Source organism: Narcine bancroftii, chromosome 5, assembly GCF_036971445.1.
Source record: "Narcine bancroftii isolate sNarBan1 chromosome 5, sNarBan1.hap1, whole genome shotgun sequence".
Taxonomy (NCBI): domain Eukaryota; kingdom Metazoa; phylum Chordata; class Chondrichthyes; order Torpediniformes; family Narcinidae; genus Narcine; species Narcine bancroftii.
In genome coordinates this window covers 127,541,492-127,557,311 of record NC_091473.1, presented here as the reverse complement: position 1 = coordinate 127,557,311, position 15,820 = coordinate 127,541,492, and the positions used below count along the sequence as shown (strand labels likewise).

The 15,820-nt window shown below is 43.8% G+C and overlaps 1 protein-coding gene across 2 annotated transcripts in view; it reads left to right on the top strand.

Moving 5' to 3' along the window:
• Positions 1-15,820, top strand: part of cfap57 (cilia and flagella associated protein 57) — a 126,566-nt gene that overhangs the window by 26,638 nt on the left and 84,108 nt on the right. For both annotated transcript variants that reach the window (XM_069939030.1, XM_069939029.1), the window contains exon 6: positions 1,286-1,425. In XM_069939030.1, the coding sequence (XP_069795131.1) occupies positions 1,286-1,425 (140 nt within the window). The remainder of the gene's footprint in view (positions 1-1,285; positions 1,426-15,820) is intronic.

Below are 15,820 nucleotides of genomic sequence, written 5' to 3'. Positions count from 1 at the left end.
TATCTGGATAAATGAAGATTTTTTGCCCTTTATACTCCAGTGGTTTGTTGCCCTCTCTTACTTTTTCCATTGTCTTCTCCAGTACCTTTTCTCTTGTAGTATATCTTAGGAATTTTACTAAAATAGATCTTGGTTTTTGTTGTGGTTGTGGTTTAGAGGCCAATGCTCTATGTGCCCTTTCTATTTCCATTTCTTGCTGTAGTTCTGGACATCCTAGGGTCTTAGGGATCCACTCTTTTATAAACTCCCTCATATTCTTGCCTTCTTCATCTTCCTTAAGGCCCACTATCTTTATGTTATTTCTTCTGTTATAATTTTCCATTATATCTATTTTTTGAGCTAGTAGTTCTTGTGTCTCTTTAGTTTTTTTATTAGATTCCTCCAATTTCTTTTTTAAGTCTTCTACCTCCATTTCTGCTGCTACTGCCCGCTCTTCCATCTTGTCCATTTTCTTTCCCATTTCTATTTTATTCACTTTCTCTTCTGTGTTGTTTATTCTTCTTCTTAAATCATTAAATTCCTGTGTTTGCCATTCTTTAAATGACTCCATGTATCCTCTAACAAGAGAAAGTATATCCTTTACCTTGCCTTTCCCTTCTTCTAATTCACTGTACTCTTCCTCTTCTTCTTCCTCTGGGTTGGCCATCTGTTGTTTCTTTGTTGCCCTTTTCTTCTCTTCTTTCTTGTTTTCATTGTCTTCTGTGGTCTCTTCTTGCTGCAGGTGTTCTGCAACTGTCGTTGCCAGCTGGGGAGATCGACTCCCCAGCTGGTCCCCCCTCCCGTCGGTGTGTTTTTTTTCATGCGCATCGCGCATGCGCGGGGAGTCGCGCATCGCGCATGCGCGGTTGCGCACTTTTACTCGGCTCTGCGAGCCATTTTTGTAGTCCTATTTCTACCGACCTGAGGAAGCGGGCTTCTCTCTCCACATCGGGCCTCTTCGGACAGGTAAGGCCTTCTCTTTCTTCCTCCGTTGTCTTCTCTTCCTCTCTTCTTACCGTTGATTTTGATTTTTCTTTTTTTGTCGCCATCTTCTTTCCACCTTTATACTCACTTTTCTTTAACTTTTATTTCTGTGCCTTTGTATTTTCTCTTGTTTTTCCCGACTTTTCTGGAGAGGGCTGGAGTTCACCGTCCGGCCACTACTCCATCACGTGACTCCTCCAAGTCTTTGGTTCTTTCAACGCGCTCTACAATGCATTTTTCACATTGTGTTCTTATGGAAACTGGAGCGATGTATTCTATTTAACAGAACATTAAAAAATCTATTTTGTGGCACTTTTAACAGGGAGAAGTGGCACAGTTTGAAATTCTCTCACAATCTTTCCATTCCAACGTAATCACGGGTTTGGATGTCTGCATTCGAAAACCCTTCATTGTCACCAGTTCTATAGATCGTTCCATACGCTTGTGGAACTATGAGACCAAGTAAGGAGTTTAGTTTTAAATATAAATATTTAGAGAATAAACAGATTGAAAATTGATAAATTATTCATGCCAATCCTATGTGAGAAAATGTACTTGTCCATTTAATTAATTAAATTAAGATCATTTAATATTTTTCATTTGAACAGTTTACAAGCTGTTCAGCTCTCTGGTTTCTTCTTTCAGCATTTCTAATGATCTTGCATACTAAGCATAGTAGAAAGGCAAGGATTACTCAGTGCATGTTTCATCTGCCATTAAAGAGTGAAGCTTGCTGAGTAACTTAATTGGGCAACAGTTTGGAAAAAGATTGTGGTGGTGGGATGGGTGAGGCAAGAAGCTCAGAGGGAAGACAAGGATGTTAAAGTGGACCTGAGATTGCTTGATAAACAAACACGAATACAGCTACAAACATTTTAAAATTCACTTAGCAAAGCATGAGAACTCCATCACAACAAGAAGTACTGCCACAAGTAGCTTGTCATATCCCAAGGGAAGTAAAGTACGAAAGTCTGCAGACACGGTGATTGAAGTAAAAACACAATGTTGGAGTAACACAGCAGGTCAAACAGTGTCCTTTATATAGCAAAGATAAAAATACATAACCAAGATTTCAGACTTAAGCCCTTTATCAAGGAATGGAAATATATTGGCCGGTGTCTGAATAAAAGGGTAATTGGGCAGGTGTGGACACAAAAGTAGGAGGTAATAGGTGGAGAAGGGAGGGGGGCACAGCAGCAAGAAGGAAGGAGAGATGGCTAGGTGGAGATCTGACAGGGGAAGGGAAAGGAGAGCAGGTTAGCAGAAACTGGAAAAGTTGATGTTAATGCCATCCGGCTTGAGAGTGCACAGACAGAAAATCAGGTGTTGTTCCTCCAAAGTACGGATGTTCTTGGATGTACGGATGTTCCATGAGGCCATGGACAGGCATATGTGTATGGAAGTTTGTGACGCAGAAATGAAATTGTTGGCCACTGGGAGGTCTCTGTTACTGGTGCGGACAGACCAAAGGTGATTAGTGAAGCAAACCTCCAGTCTGCACCCAGTCTCTCCGATGTAGAGAAGCTCACAAAGGGAGTACCAAATGTAGTAAATCAATTCTGTGATACACAACTGAAGTGTTGCTCAAACCCTGGCCCAGATCACCTATTTACTGGAGCACCCGACGACACGGCCACAAACTGGAAACCTGGCTCCAGACACTTACCCAACAGAGCTCCTGATACTTCGACCACCTACACCAGCATTGACCCTGGCTGCCTACCTGCAAGAGGTCCCAATGCTTCAGCCGTTGACTCTCACCTGGGCTCCAGCCACCTCAGGCCATAGCTTCACACACACACTTCCACCCTGTGGCTCCCGACATACACTCCTTCTGTGGACCCGATCTTGCTGCTGGATCCCAATTGCTCATTTCCCCCCCATTACTCCTTACCCTTCCCCATTCCTCTCACAGCTCTCCTCTTCTTCCCAACCCCCTAGTCTTCAGACCTTATCATCCACCCTTTCTCTCGTTACCTCCCCATTCCCCCACCACCCCCTCTGACCTCCCCAACTCTCCCCCTCCACTTTCTGACCTTTGTCAACCCTCCACCTCCCCCTCTGACCTCCCCTATCTTCCTTCTGTAGCCTCTGACCTCCCTAATCCTCCACCTCCTCCCAAAATCCTCCACCACACTGATTTCCCATTCTGATCCCTGCTTGGTCTTTGTCATCCCCTCTCTCAGATGGAGCACTCGGTCCTCAGTAGAGGCCTTACCTTCGTCCCCTGCCACGCATACCTTAATGAGTTCCAAGCACACCATGATGCCAAACTCTTCTTCCGTTGCCTCTGTCTCCTAGCATACTTCCTTGACTGTGACTCTCCACAGTCCCACCTAAGACCTCTTCCGCTTTAAACTTTCTTCCTCCTCTTGGACCACTCTTCCTAGCCAGCTGCCCACTCTGGATCTTTTTATTTCCAATTGCCGCTGAGACACCCACTGTCCTAACTTAACTGGTCCCCTCTCTTATTCTAATCTTACTTCCTCTGAACATTCTATTCTACTCTCCAATCTCTCCACAACAATCTCAACCTCATCATCAAACCTGCAGACAAAGGTGGTTCTGTTGTGGTCTGGTGCACTGGCCTTTACTTTTCTGAGGCCAGATAACAGCTCTCAGACATTTTCTCCCACTTAGCCCTTCCACAGGACCACACCACAGCTCATCAAACCATCATCTCCAACACTATCTCCAACCTCATCACCTCTGGTCACCTCTCTCCAATGGCCTCCAACCTCATTGTCTCCCATTCCTGCTCTGCCTGTTTCTACTTTTTACTCATGACACATAAACCTGATCATCCAAGTTGACCCATTGTTTCTATTTGCTCTTGCCCCTGGTCCAATCCCTCCCCATCTACATCCGCAATACCCTCCATCTCTTCAATGTCTTAAAATTCCCTGAACGGCACCTCCTCATCTTCACAATTGATGTCCAATCCCATTATACATCCATCCCTCATACAGATGGTCTGAAAGCATTTTGCTTAATTCAGGACCAGAGACCCAACCAGTCACCCTCTACTACCACTCTCCTCCTGGCAAAACCTGTTCTCACTCTAAACAACTTCTCCTTGAATTCATCTCACTTAGGTTCTCATGGCTACTTCTTTGATTTGGGCTTTGTGGAGCAAACCACGTTGCAAGCCTACATAGGCAATGCCCCTCAACTCTTCCTCCATTATATTGATCATTACATCAGGGCTGCCTCATGCACCCATGATAACTCTTCAACTTCATTTACTTCAAGGCAGCTTCCACCCCAATCTCAAACTCACCTGGTCCCTCTCCTGCAACACTCTCCCCTTTCTGGACCCTTGTCTCCATCTCAGGAGACAACCTTTACATCGACATGTATTACAAACCCAATAACTCTCACAACTACCTCAATTCCACTTCCTCATACCCTATCCCCTGCAAAGATTCTATTTCCATCTCTTAATTTCTCTGTCTCTACTGCATCTGTTCCCAAGAAGAGGTCTTCAAGTCTAGATCTTCTGAAATGTCTGCCTTCTTCCACAAATATGGCTTTTTCTCCACCACCATTGACTCAGCATTCACTTGCATCTCCTCCATTTCCCACTCATCTGTCCTAGCTCCCCCTGCCCCCAGATGCAACAAATAGGATTCTCCTTGTCTTCACCTACCACCCTACCAGACTCCACATCTGGAATTTCCGGCACTTGCATCAGGATCCAACTACCAGACACATCTTCCCCTCTTCTCCCCTCCGTGACTTCCTCGTGCACTCATCCCTCGCCACCAATCACCACCCGGCACCTTCCCCTGTGACCGCAGTAAGTGCCACATTTGCACCCACCCCTCTTCCCTCACCACAGTCCAGGGCCCCAAACAGTCCTTTCAAGTGAAGCAATACTTCACGTATATCTGTAGGATTGATTTACTGCATCCAGTTCTCCCTTTGTGGCCTTCTCTGCAATGGAGGCTAGGCACAGACTGGGAGATTGTTTCGCTGAGCATCTTTGTTCTGTCTGCACAGTGACAGAGACCTCCCAGAACCCAACCATTTCAGTTACGCATTGCACTCCCATACTCATAAGTCTGTCCATGTCCTTGTGTATTATCTCACCAAGACCTCCTGTAAATTGGAGGAACAACACCTGATTTTCTGTCTGGGCACTCTCCAGCCGGATGGTATTAACATCAACTTTTCCAGTTTCTACTAACCTGCTCTCCTTTTCCCCCTCCCTTCCCTTTCCCCTATCAGCTCTCAACTCTTTTCCATCTCTATTCACTTAGCCATCCCTCCCAGCTTGCTGCTGCCCCCTTCATACCATCTCCACCTATTACCTCTTGCCTTTGCGATCACGCCTCTCTTCCCCCCCCCACTTTACCCTTTTATTGGGATGGATGCTGACATTTTTCTATACCTTGATGAAGGGCTCAAGCCCAAAACGTTGGTTATGTATTTTTATCTAAAGGACACTGCTGAGTTTCTCCAGCATTTTGTTTTTACTTCACCCTAAGGCAGTCTGCCTCATGGCTCACAGGCTGAATATTTATATAGGGTACAGGTATATTTCCTGTTTTCCAGAACATTTGAACAGAGTTCTCCATATACGTATGCTTCTTAGAATTCTTTTGTGATTTGTTAATCAAAATTCACTCCCTTAACCAATGGTTAATAGTCTTTCACTGTTTTTGTAAAATAAAGTGTTTATAATCAGGCTTAGCCTTGCTGAATTAAAAACGAGAATGGAATGCAGTTAGTTTCAGTCAACATCAAACTCACATTCTCAAGGAGATGGAGAATGATCTGCACTATTAATGACTCCAACGACAGAGTGAGAACGATAGGCTTTAATACACTTTGGATTGTAGCTGGCCCAATTCCATGTGCTCGAATGAACGGATAGGGGAGGGATGTCGACCTTTATGGACAGGTCACAAGGAGAGGAGTTACCAGGGAGCGAGTCATCAGTGGGTGGGCCAGCCACTCATACACAGCTGTATATACACATCACCACAGAGAGTATTGGAAGAAAGGGGGAGGATTATAAGGGAAGGATTGATCGGAGGATGATTTGTATACAATCTGGCTTTTGGTCAGAGGTGATGTGATGTGGAATGCCTGTCAGGGAAATGGTAAGGGATGTGTAGAAGCTAATACTGTGAGAGTAAACATTGGGAAAAGAAAAGCACAAAGAAGAACCTAGCTGAAAAATTCTGGTATCTGAGGCTCCACTTCAAAGGTTATGGGGGAGCCCGTATGTTTCCTAATGCCTTCACAAGTCTTATTTTGAAAAATATTGTATCTTTTTACATGACTAGCAGCATATGTCTGATATCAACATGAAAATATCTTGTTAATTGCCATTACAATATGTGAACTGAATATTCAAATATATTTTGGAATGACACCCAAAAAAGAAAAGAAGATGAGATATTGCAATTAATAAGGATGAGATTAGTATAAAGGAGAGAAACAAACTTGGCTCAGCAGATCATTGGAATCAATTTAAAAAAAAACAGTAAAGAAGTTTTTATGGGCAGTCAAATTGTTGCAATAATAGCATGGCATTTAATAGGACACTGGAGGAACATCTAACAGTAGTACAGTAATCACAGAACTTTGATATGTTTATAGATGGGAGATCAAATGTAATAATGGCGAGAACTCATTTATGGAATACATTAAAATTTTTATACATCATTACATAGACAAACCAATGAGAGAAATGACAATTTCAGAACTCATTTTAGGTGAAAAATTATTTATTTTTGTAAGGGACCTTTTGGAAAGAGTATGTCACCAGCTCTTAGTTTCAGCAACTTTTGGAGCTTTTTTTGTTCAGCATTACTTATTTTCTTCAGCTCCTCAACCCTGCTAAACTCTTAATGATCTGGGATTGTAGGTGGTGTTTTGTATCTGTGAAGACAGACACAAAATTGTTTGATTTTCCCCTTCATTTATTTATGCCCTGTAACTGTTTAGTGATCCACATCTGTCTTTTCCTTTTTGAAGATCCATTGAAGATCTTAGAGTCACATTTTTTTACTAGTTTCTTACCAGTACTCTTTTGCTTTTCTTTATCAATTTCTTGGTACTCATCTGTGAAAGATGACACATAAACCCCACCCCCCCCAAACCTTACACCCCTCCCCTTAACCAAATTCTAACCCACCTATCCCACTAAATAGCAAAAGAGACTAAGAAATAAATAGATAAGGAGAATAACTCAGATCATTCATTTACTATACGAGTCAGAGATCCAGCCGCATTCATGACCAGCCTCAAATTTTCAGATTGAAAAAATTCAAATATGGGCTCCAAATCTTTTTAAATACATAATATTTATCCCTTAAATTATGTTAACTTCTCCATTGGTATACAGAACATTATTTCTGAATGCCATCTTTGTAAATTAAGCTCTATTTGATCTTTCCATGAAACAGCTATGCATTTCCTTGCTACTGCTAAAGCTAATCGCAAGAACACCATTTGAAATTTATCTAATTTATTAATCAAAGCCATTTCACTAACATCCCCAATTAAAAAGATATTTGGATCTTGAGAAAATTTTATTTTCAAGCTTTCTTGAAAACAGTCTCCTAATCTAGCCCAACAACCCTTAACTTTCTCACAAGACCAAACTGAATGCAAAAATGTACCGTTTTGCTCATTACATCGAAAGCACAAATTGGAAGCACTCAGTTTATATCTTTTCAGACGCTCTGGAGTTAAATATAATTGGTGTATAAAATTATAAGTTACCAATCTATACCTAACATTGACTAACTTTGTCATAGTATCTCTATTAATCTTACTCCAAAAATCCATTTCAAATTGAACTCCAAAATTGTTCTCCCATTTAAGTCTCGATTTAGGCAATTCAATCTTAGGCATTTTTTTGCAAAAATGTATACATTTCCAAAATAAACCTTTTCTTTCCTCCATCTCGGATCAATACTTCAAATGTCGATTCTTTAGGTAAATACAAATATCTCCTAATTTAAGTTGATAATAGCAAAAAAGAGTATTATTAGGGATTTGATATTTTTTCTTCATCCTGTCAAATGTTAAAAAATGACTTGCCTCAAAACAGTCATTTATCATTCTAATTCCTTTGATTCCAAATTTTAAGGATGTTATTGTCAATTGTAAAAGGTAGACCTTTATTCTGAAACAAAGGATTATGTCTAGGCAATCCACCTGAAAATCTAACAATTTTACTAATCTCCTCCCACATACTTATCAAATGAAATAAAACTGGAGATTTATGACTACTGATAATTTTACTATTCCATTTATAAATAAAATGATCCCTTCTATCCTCTTCAATTCTCTTCAATTTAATATCTAACCAAATTACAGAACTATCTAAGTAAAACATTCTATTAATAATTTTCAACTGGGCTGCATTATAATAATTTACAAAATTTGGAAGTTGCATACCACCTAACTCATATTTTCAAGTTAATTTATGCATAGAAACCCACATCAACTTTCCCTTCCATAAAGCTTTCCTCACCAACACATTTAAATCCTTTAAAAAAAAATCTCTTTGGTACCTTACAAGGTATATTCTGAAAAAAATATTGGAGTCTTGGAAATATATTCATTTTTATATAATTCACTCTTCCTACCAATGTTAATGGCAAATCCTTCCATTTATTCAAATCCTCTTTTATTGCAGACAATAATGGTAAATAATTCAAATTCACCAATTGATTTATATTTTTATTCACTTTAATACCTAAATATTTAATACAATTTGACCACTTAAATTCTATTACGCCTTTACCTTCAGAATAATCAGCTTCTGGCATAAGTTCACTTATTCCAATTCACTTTGTAACCAGATAACTCCCCATTCTGTAACAATATTTCCTGCAATATCTTCAAGGATTCTTTTGGGTCAGTCAAATATACCAATACATCACCTGCACATAAACTAATTTTATATTCCTTTAAACCTGATGTAATCCCCTTTATTTTATCTTGTCTTATTACTTGGGGTTCAATTATCAATGCAAACAAGGCCGGTGACAGAGGACACCCTTGTCTAGTTGATCGCTCTAAATTAAAGGAATCCAATAAAACTCCATTAGTCACCACTCGCACCTTGGGTTGCTTATATATTGCCTTAATCCAACCAATAAACGTTGTTCCAAACCAAAATTTTTCTAATACTTTAAATTTTAAAAAATTCTGCCCTATCAAAAGCTTTTACGGTGTCCAATGATGAGAACAAAGGTAAGTGAGATTCTTCCCTTGAGACATTTATCAAACTAATCAATTTAACCACATTATCTGTCGAATTTCTACCTTTAATAAAACCAGTTTGATCTATATGAATCAAATTCGGTAAATACTGTGCTATTCTGTTTGCCAAAACCTTAGTCAAAATCTTATAATTAACATTCAATAATGAAATTGGCCAATATGCCCCCAGGTTTAATGGATCTTTATCTTTTTAAGAATCACCGTAATAATTGCTTGAGAAAACTATTCCAGAACCGATTGAGAATCCGATACATGTTGAAAAACTCCCTCAAATACTGGAAAAACGAAACCAAAACTTTTTGTAAAATTCTACTGTAAACCCATCCTCCCCCAGAGATTTACCATTTGGCATAAGATTCAAAGCCAGTCTAATTTTTCTCAAACCATTGGTCTTTCCAACTGATCCCTAGTCCAGTCATTTAACCTTGGCAACTGAAGTCCTCTTAAGCACTCCTCTATTTTGTTCTTGTCTTATTTCAGAGGTATACAATTTTCTGTAAAATTCCTTGAACTGGTCGTTGATTTCTTGTGGCCTATAAGATACCCCTGAATTCTTCCTTGCTGCTTTTATCCTTCTTGACATTTCTTCAGATTTCAACTGCCATGCAGTTGTGTTTTTATCTCCTAACTCATAATATCTCTGATTAGATCATTGTGTAATAACCTTTCAACTCTATAAGTTTGTAATGTACTATATTCCAATTTCAAAGCATCCAATTTACCTCTTTTTTTTCCTTTTGTAACTCCTTTTCTAAAACTCCAATTTCCTGTTCTAACCTTTCTGATTCAGCTAAGTACTGTTTTTTCAATCTAACTGTATAACCAATAATCTGTCCTCTCAAAAACGCTTTAAATACATCCCACAATATAAACCTTCTAGTCACCAAATCTCTATTTATATCCAAAAACTGTTGACTATTAACCTACAAGATCCCTCATCTTTTGACAATGACAGATTAAATCTCCAATGATAAGAGGGTTGTGTGGCAGCGCACATCCTCCTGGCGAACCGGCCCCGCTTGTATCGCCACGTGGCAGGGCAGCCATGGGGAAATGGCGTCGTCAGAGGTTTCTCTCTGACTCCAGCATCCCTTCCAGCGTGCACCTTGGGCAACGATTATGACGTTACAATGCACCAGGTGACTGAGCTCAAGCTGCCCTTAAAGTGGGTGTGCGGATTTGGAATAAAAACAGTCATTAACGACCCTCAATGTGGAGGCTGTGTTTCTTTCACTGCTCACACCGCCATAGTGGTGACCCCAATGAGCCCAGACGTTTTTCTGGATTCAAAACGCCATGGATTCAGCAGAGGTTAATGCTGTCTCCATTAAGCTTCCTCCACTTTTGGACCTACCAACCGAGAACATGGTTCAGGCAGGCGGAAGCCCAATTTCAACTCTGCAACATCTCCTCAGACGCCATGATGTTCTATCACGTCGCGAGCGCTCTGGACCAAGATACGGCAGTGAGGGTGGATGACATCATCCACCACCCCCTGGCTACAGGCAAGTACACAGCCCTCAAAGACCTGCTGCTTGGAAATTTCTGGCTAACTCCCCAGCAACGGGTTTCCAGGCTCCTTCACCTAGATGGGCTTGGGAACTGTAGTCTGTCGGTGCTGATGGACGAAATGCTGGCCCTGGCGGAAGACCACAAGCCTTGTTTTCTCTTCCGCCAGATATTCCTGGAACAGATGCCGGAGGACATCCAGCTGCTCCTCACAGATGAAGACTTCTCAAACGTGAGGAGAGCAGCAGCCTGTGCAGATGCCCTCTGGCGCACGAAGAGGGACAAGAGAGCCCTCATCCAGGTGGTACGAGCAGGAGCCAGCTATCAAGACCAAGCCAGAGGAGGACCAGTCGACCTGGTGTTTCTACCACAAGCGCTGGGGAGCACAAGCCCGTAAGTGCCGCCGGCCCTGTGGATTTCAGGGAAACGACCAGGCCAGCCACCATGTATGGCTGTGACGATTGGCCACACAAACAGCCTCCTTCATGTGACAGACAGATCCACTGGCCACCGATTCCTGGGGGACACGGGCTGAACTCAGTATCCTCCCCGCCCCCCCCCCCCCACCCCCAGCATTAGAGTCTCGCACCCTAGCTCGAGGTCCAACCCTGTGGGTGCCCAATAACTCCACCATCAGGACCTATGGCACCCGCAGGGCATAGATGCAGATCGAGAAGGGGAAGTTCCACTGGAGGTTTGTCCTAGCCTCCATGGGCACTGCGCTGTTAGGGGCCGACTTCCTCAGAGCTCACAGCCTACTGGTTGACATGAAGGGCAAAAGACTGGTCAACGCCCGAATGTTCCACTCCACCCGACTGGACACAGCAGAAGCACGCAGGCCTGAAATTGCCAGCGTAGCTGCCGCCAGGGATGAATTCGACAAGATCCTCCATTAATTCCCTGCCATCTTAGAGCCATGGTTCAATGCCACCCTGCCCCAGCATGGGGTCACCACATCGCCACACATGGCCCCCCGCTGCATGCTAGACCCAGACAGCTGCCACCTGAGAAGCTCCAGCAGGCAAAGGAAGAGTTTTCAAGGCTCCAGGAACTGGGAATCGTCCGGCACTCTGACAGCACCTGGACATCACCGCTCTATATGGTGCTGAAATTGTCCGGGGGCTGGAGACAGTGCGGGGACTACCGTCAGTTGAATGATGCAACCACCCCCGACCGGTACCCATTGCCCCACATACAGGACTTCTCCACCAACCTCCACGGTGCACGGGTCTTCTCCAAAGTGGACCTCGTGTGGGGATACCATCAGATCTCAGTGCATCCAGACAACTTGGGTAAGACAGCCATTATCACCACTTTCGGCCTCTTTGAGTTCCTGCGTATGCCCTTTGGTCTAAAGAACGCGGTCCAGTGGCTCATGGACGCAGTTGGAAAAGACCTGGACTTTGTGTTCATTTACCTGGACGATATTCTCATTGCCAGTCGCAACCGCGATGAACACAAAGCCCACCTCCACACACTCTTTGCCCGGCTGGCAGACTTTGTCCTCTCGGTCAACGCAGCCAAATGCTAATTCATCAAGGAGTCCCTCCAGTTCCTGGGGCACACCATTTCAGCGGCTGGGGCCGCGCCAGCGACTGAGAAGGTAGCAGCTGTTCAACGATTCTCCAAACCCTCCACCCTGAAAGGCCATCAAGAGTTCGTGGGTATGGTGAACATTTATCATTGTTTCATCCCCAGAGCTGCGTGCATCATGTGCCCATTGTTCGTGCTCATGGCACCAAAGAAAAGACTTTATCATGGTCAGAGGAGGTGGACAGGGCTTTCATCTCAACAAAAGAAGCTTTGGTCAGCACTACGCTGCTGGTGCACCCACGGCTGGAGGCAAACACTGTGGTCTCCGTGGACACCTCAGCTACAGCAGTGGGGGGGGGGGGGTTTTGGAACAGTGACTCAATGGATAGTGGCGCCCGCTGGCCTTTTTCAGCAAGCAGCTGTGTCCCCTGGAGCTCAAATACAGAGCCTTTGACCGGGAGTTCCTGGCGCTGTATTTGGCCATCCCCCATTTCAGCTACTTCCTCGAGGGAAAGCTGTTCACAGCTTTCACAGATCTCAAGCCCCTCACTCAAGCACTGACGATGGCGAAGGATCCATGGTCCGCCAGAGAGTAAGGCTACCTCTCGAACGTGTCTGAGTTCACAATGGACCTCCAACACAGGGCTGGCAAGGACAATGTAGTGGCGGATTCGCTCTCCTGTCCAGCCATCAACACTCTTGCACCCGGCCTGGATTACAAGGAATGATGCGGAGACGCAGGCCTTGCAGACCGCCGTCTTGGGGCTCAAACTCAAGGATGTCTGGGTGCCCAGCAGCCCGGAGAAATTGTTCTGTGACGTCTCAACAGGCACGACGTGCCTGTGGTCCCTCCGCACTGGAGGGCAAAGGTCTTAAGTCTGATCCACGACCTTGTTCACCCAGGGGTACAGGCAACCATGCAGATGGTCGCGGAGCGGTTTATGTGGCACGGGTTGGCCAGGAACTATACCAGGTGCCAGACCTCAAAGGTACAGCAACACACATGAGCCTCCATCCAGAATTTCGACCTGGCAGTTCGCAGATTCCGACAGATCCACGTTGATGTCGTCGGGCCCCTGCCGGTGTCCAAGGAGGCTCGTTACCTCCTCACGGTGGTGGATCGGGCCACAATGGCCGGAGGCCATCCTGATTAAGGAGGCCTCCACAGAGATGTGCGCTAGGACACTGGTCAGCCAATGGATTGCCCGTTTTGAAGTCCCGGCACACATCACTAGTGATAGAGGGGCGCAGTTCATGTCTGCCCTGTGGACTTAGATGGCGGAGCTCCTGGAGGTCAAGCTCCACCTCACCACAGCATACCACCACAGTCTAATGGGTTAAAGAAGAGGATCCACAGGCACCTGAGGGGATCACTTATGGCCAGGCTCTCCAGACCAGACTGGGTGGACGAACTACCCTGGATCCTCCTCGGGATTAGAATGGCACCAAAGGAGGACCTCCAGGCTTCAGCAGCGGAGATGGTCTGTACCACACCGCTTTCCCTGCCGGGTGAGCTTTTCGGCTCAAACCCTGACACCATGGCCACTGACAAAAACCTGCTGGCGGACCTACGCAGGCAACTGGCCTACCTAGCTCCCCCCACCCCTGGCACACCACGGCACCTGGCCATTTCATCTCCTCAAAGAACTCGACTTGGCCCAGTTCATTTTCGTGTGGAGGGGACCACAAGGTGCACCACTACAGCAACCATATGAGGGGCCGTACAAAGTCTTGCACCTTCACCCTGGATGTTGTGGGGAGAGAGGAACTTTTTACGGTGGACCACCTGAAGGCGGCCCATCTGGACATCACAGCCAGTGCAGACGGCCACGACCAAGCGCCGGGACCAGCCGCCAAAGCAACAGGACGCATAGCCGGTTCTGTGGGGAAGTTGTGTGGCGGCGCATATCCTCATGGCGAACCGGGCCTGTTTGTATCGCCACGTGGTAGGGCAGCCATGGGGAAATGACATCATCCGAGGTTTCTCTCTGACTTCAGCATCCCTTCCAGTGCGCACCCTGGGCAGCGATTCTGATGTCACAATGCACCAGGTGACTGAGCTCCTGCTGCCCTTATCGGGGCACGCTGACTTTGAATAAAACCAGTCATTAACGACCCTCAACATGGTGGCTGTCTTTCTTCCACTGCTCACACTGCCACAGTTGCAGCATTTCAGTCCCAATATACATCAACAACACTAAAGAATGGTCAGATAAAAGCCTAGCTTTATATTTAGTTTCCACTACATTATGTAATAACTGAGTCGACATTATAAAAAAAGTCAATTCTAGAATAAATGTATTGTGCTGAATAATATGAATAGTCTTTCTCTTTTACGTTCATCTTCCTCCACACATCAATTTAATTCATTTCCTTCATCAAAAACAATAACTTCTTAGCCATTTTTTTCTTATGTACAACTTTACCCGACCTATCCATCACTGGATCCAAACAGCAATTAAATAACTATTATCATTTGATCTTTAGACTCTGGCATATTAAGCAAAACATCCTGAAAAGAATTTTCATCATCGATATTTGGTGCATAAATATTCACCAAAGTCCAAGATTCTGAAGAAATCCTACAATTAATTATCAAAACTATCAATTGCCTCATATACAGATTCCAAAATAAAAGATAAATTCTTATGGATTGAAATCACTACCCCTCTAGCTTTCAAACTAAAAGAATAAATAACTTGACCTACCCAATCCCTTTTCAATTTTTGATGCTCACTGTCCATTAAATGTGTTTCTTGCAAAAATACAGCATAACTTGAAATTTCTTAATCTAATTTAACATTTTCTTGTGCTTAATCAGATTATTGAGCCCATTCACATTAAATGGAGCAAATTTTAGATTAGCCAACCACTTTATCCTCTCCATAGTCCGGGCAGCTGGATCTCCATCTCAACAAATCACCTCTTTAAAGAAAGAAAAAGAAGAAAAAATATATATATAAAAACTTACTCCCAACCACTTCCCCCCCGCCCCCCCCCCCCCCAGTTGCAAGTACTATTTCCCCAAAAACACGGGTAGCGGCCCAAGCCACTAAGCGAGTGACAGTTTTGGCTGAGCTACAATGTGTTCACATTCCCCACCCCCTACACACAGATTCATCACAACTTCAAAGTTTACATCTCAAGTATGGTAGGTTTCTTCCAGTTCTTTGTTCACTTAATCTTCATACATTGACCCTCATCAGAATCACTTGAAATCTCTCACTGCATTTCTTCCAGTTGACCTTTCTTCCCCTTCTTCTTCTTGCCCTTCCAAGACTCCTCTCCACTTCCATTCTTTCTCATTTGGGATGGGGAAGACTGACCTTTCTTAAGGTCCAGCAAAGACTTCGCAAATTCCAAGGCCTCTCTCTCGTCATCAAAAAAACGAGAATCATAGTTGCTATAAAAAAACTTTTAACAATGCAGGAAATCGAAAGGCAAATATATAACCTTTCTGCCAAAGAACCACTTTTGCAGGGTTAAATTCTTTACTCCTTTTAATAACATTCTGACATGAGTCTGCATTAAAAAAAACCTTCTATTTTGAACCATCAAAGGGCCT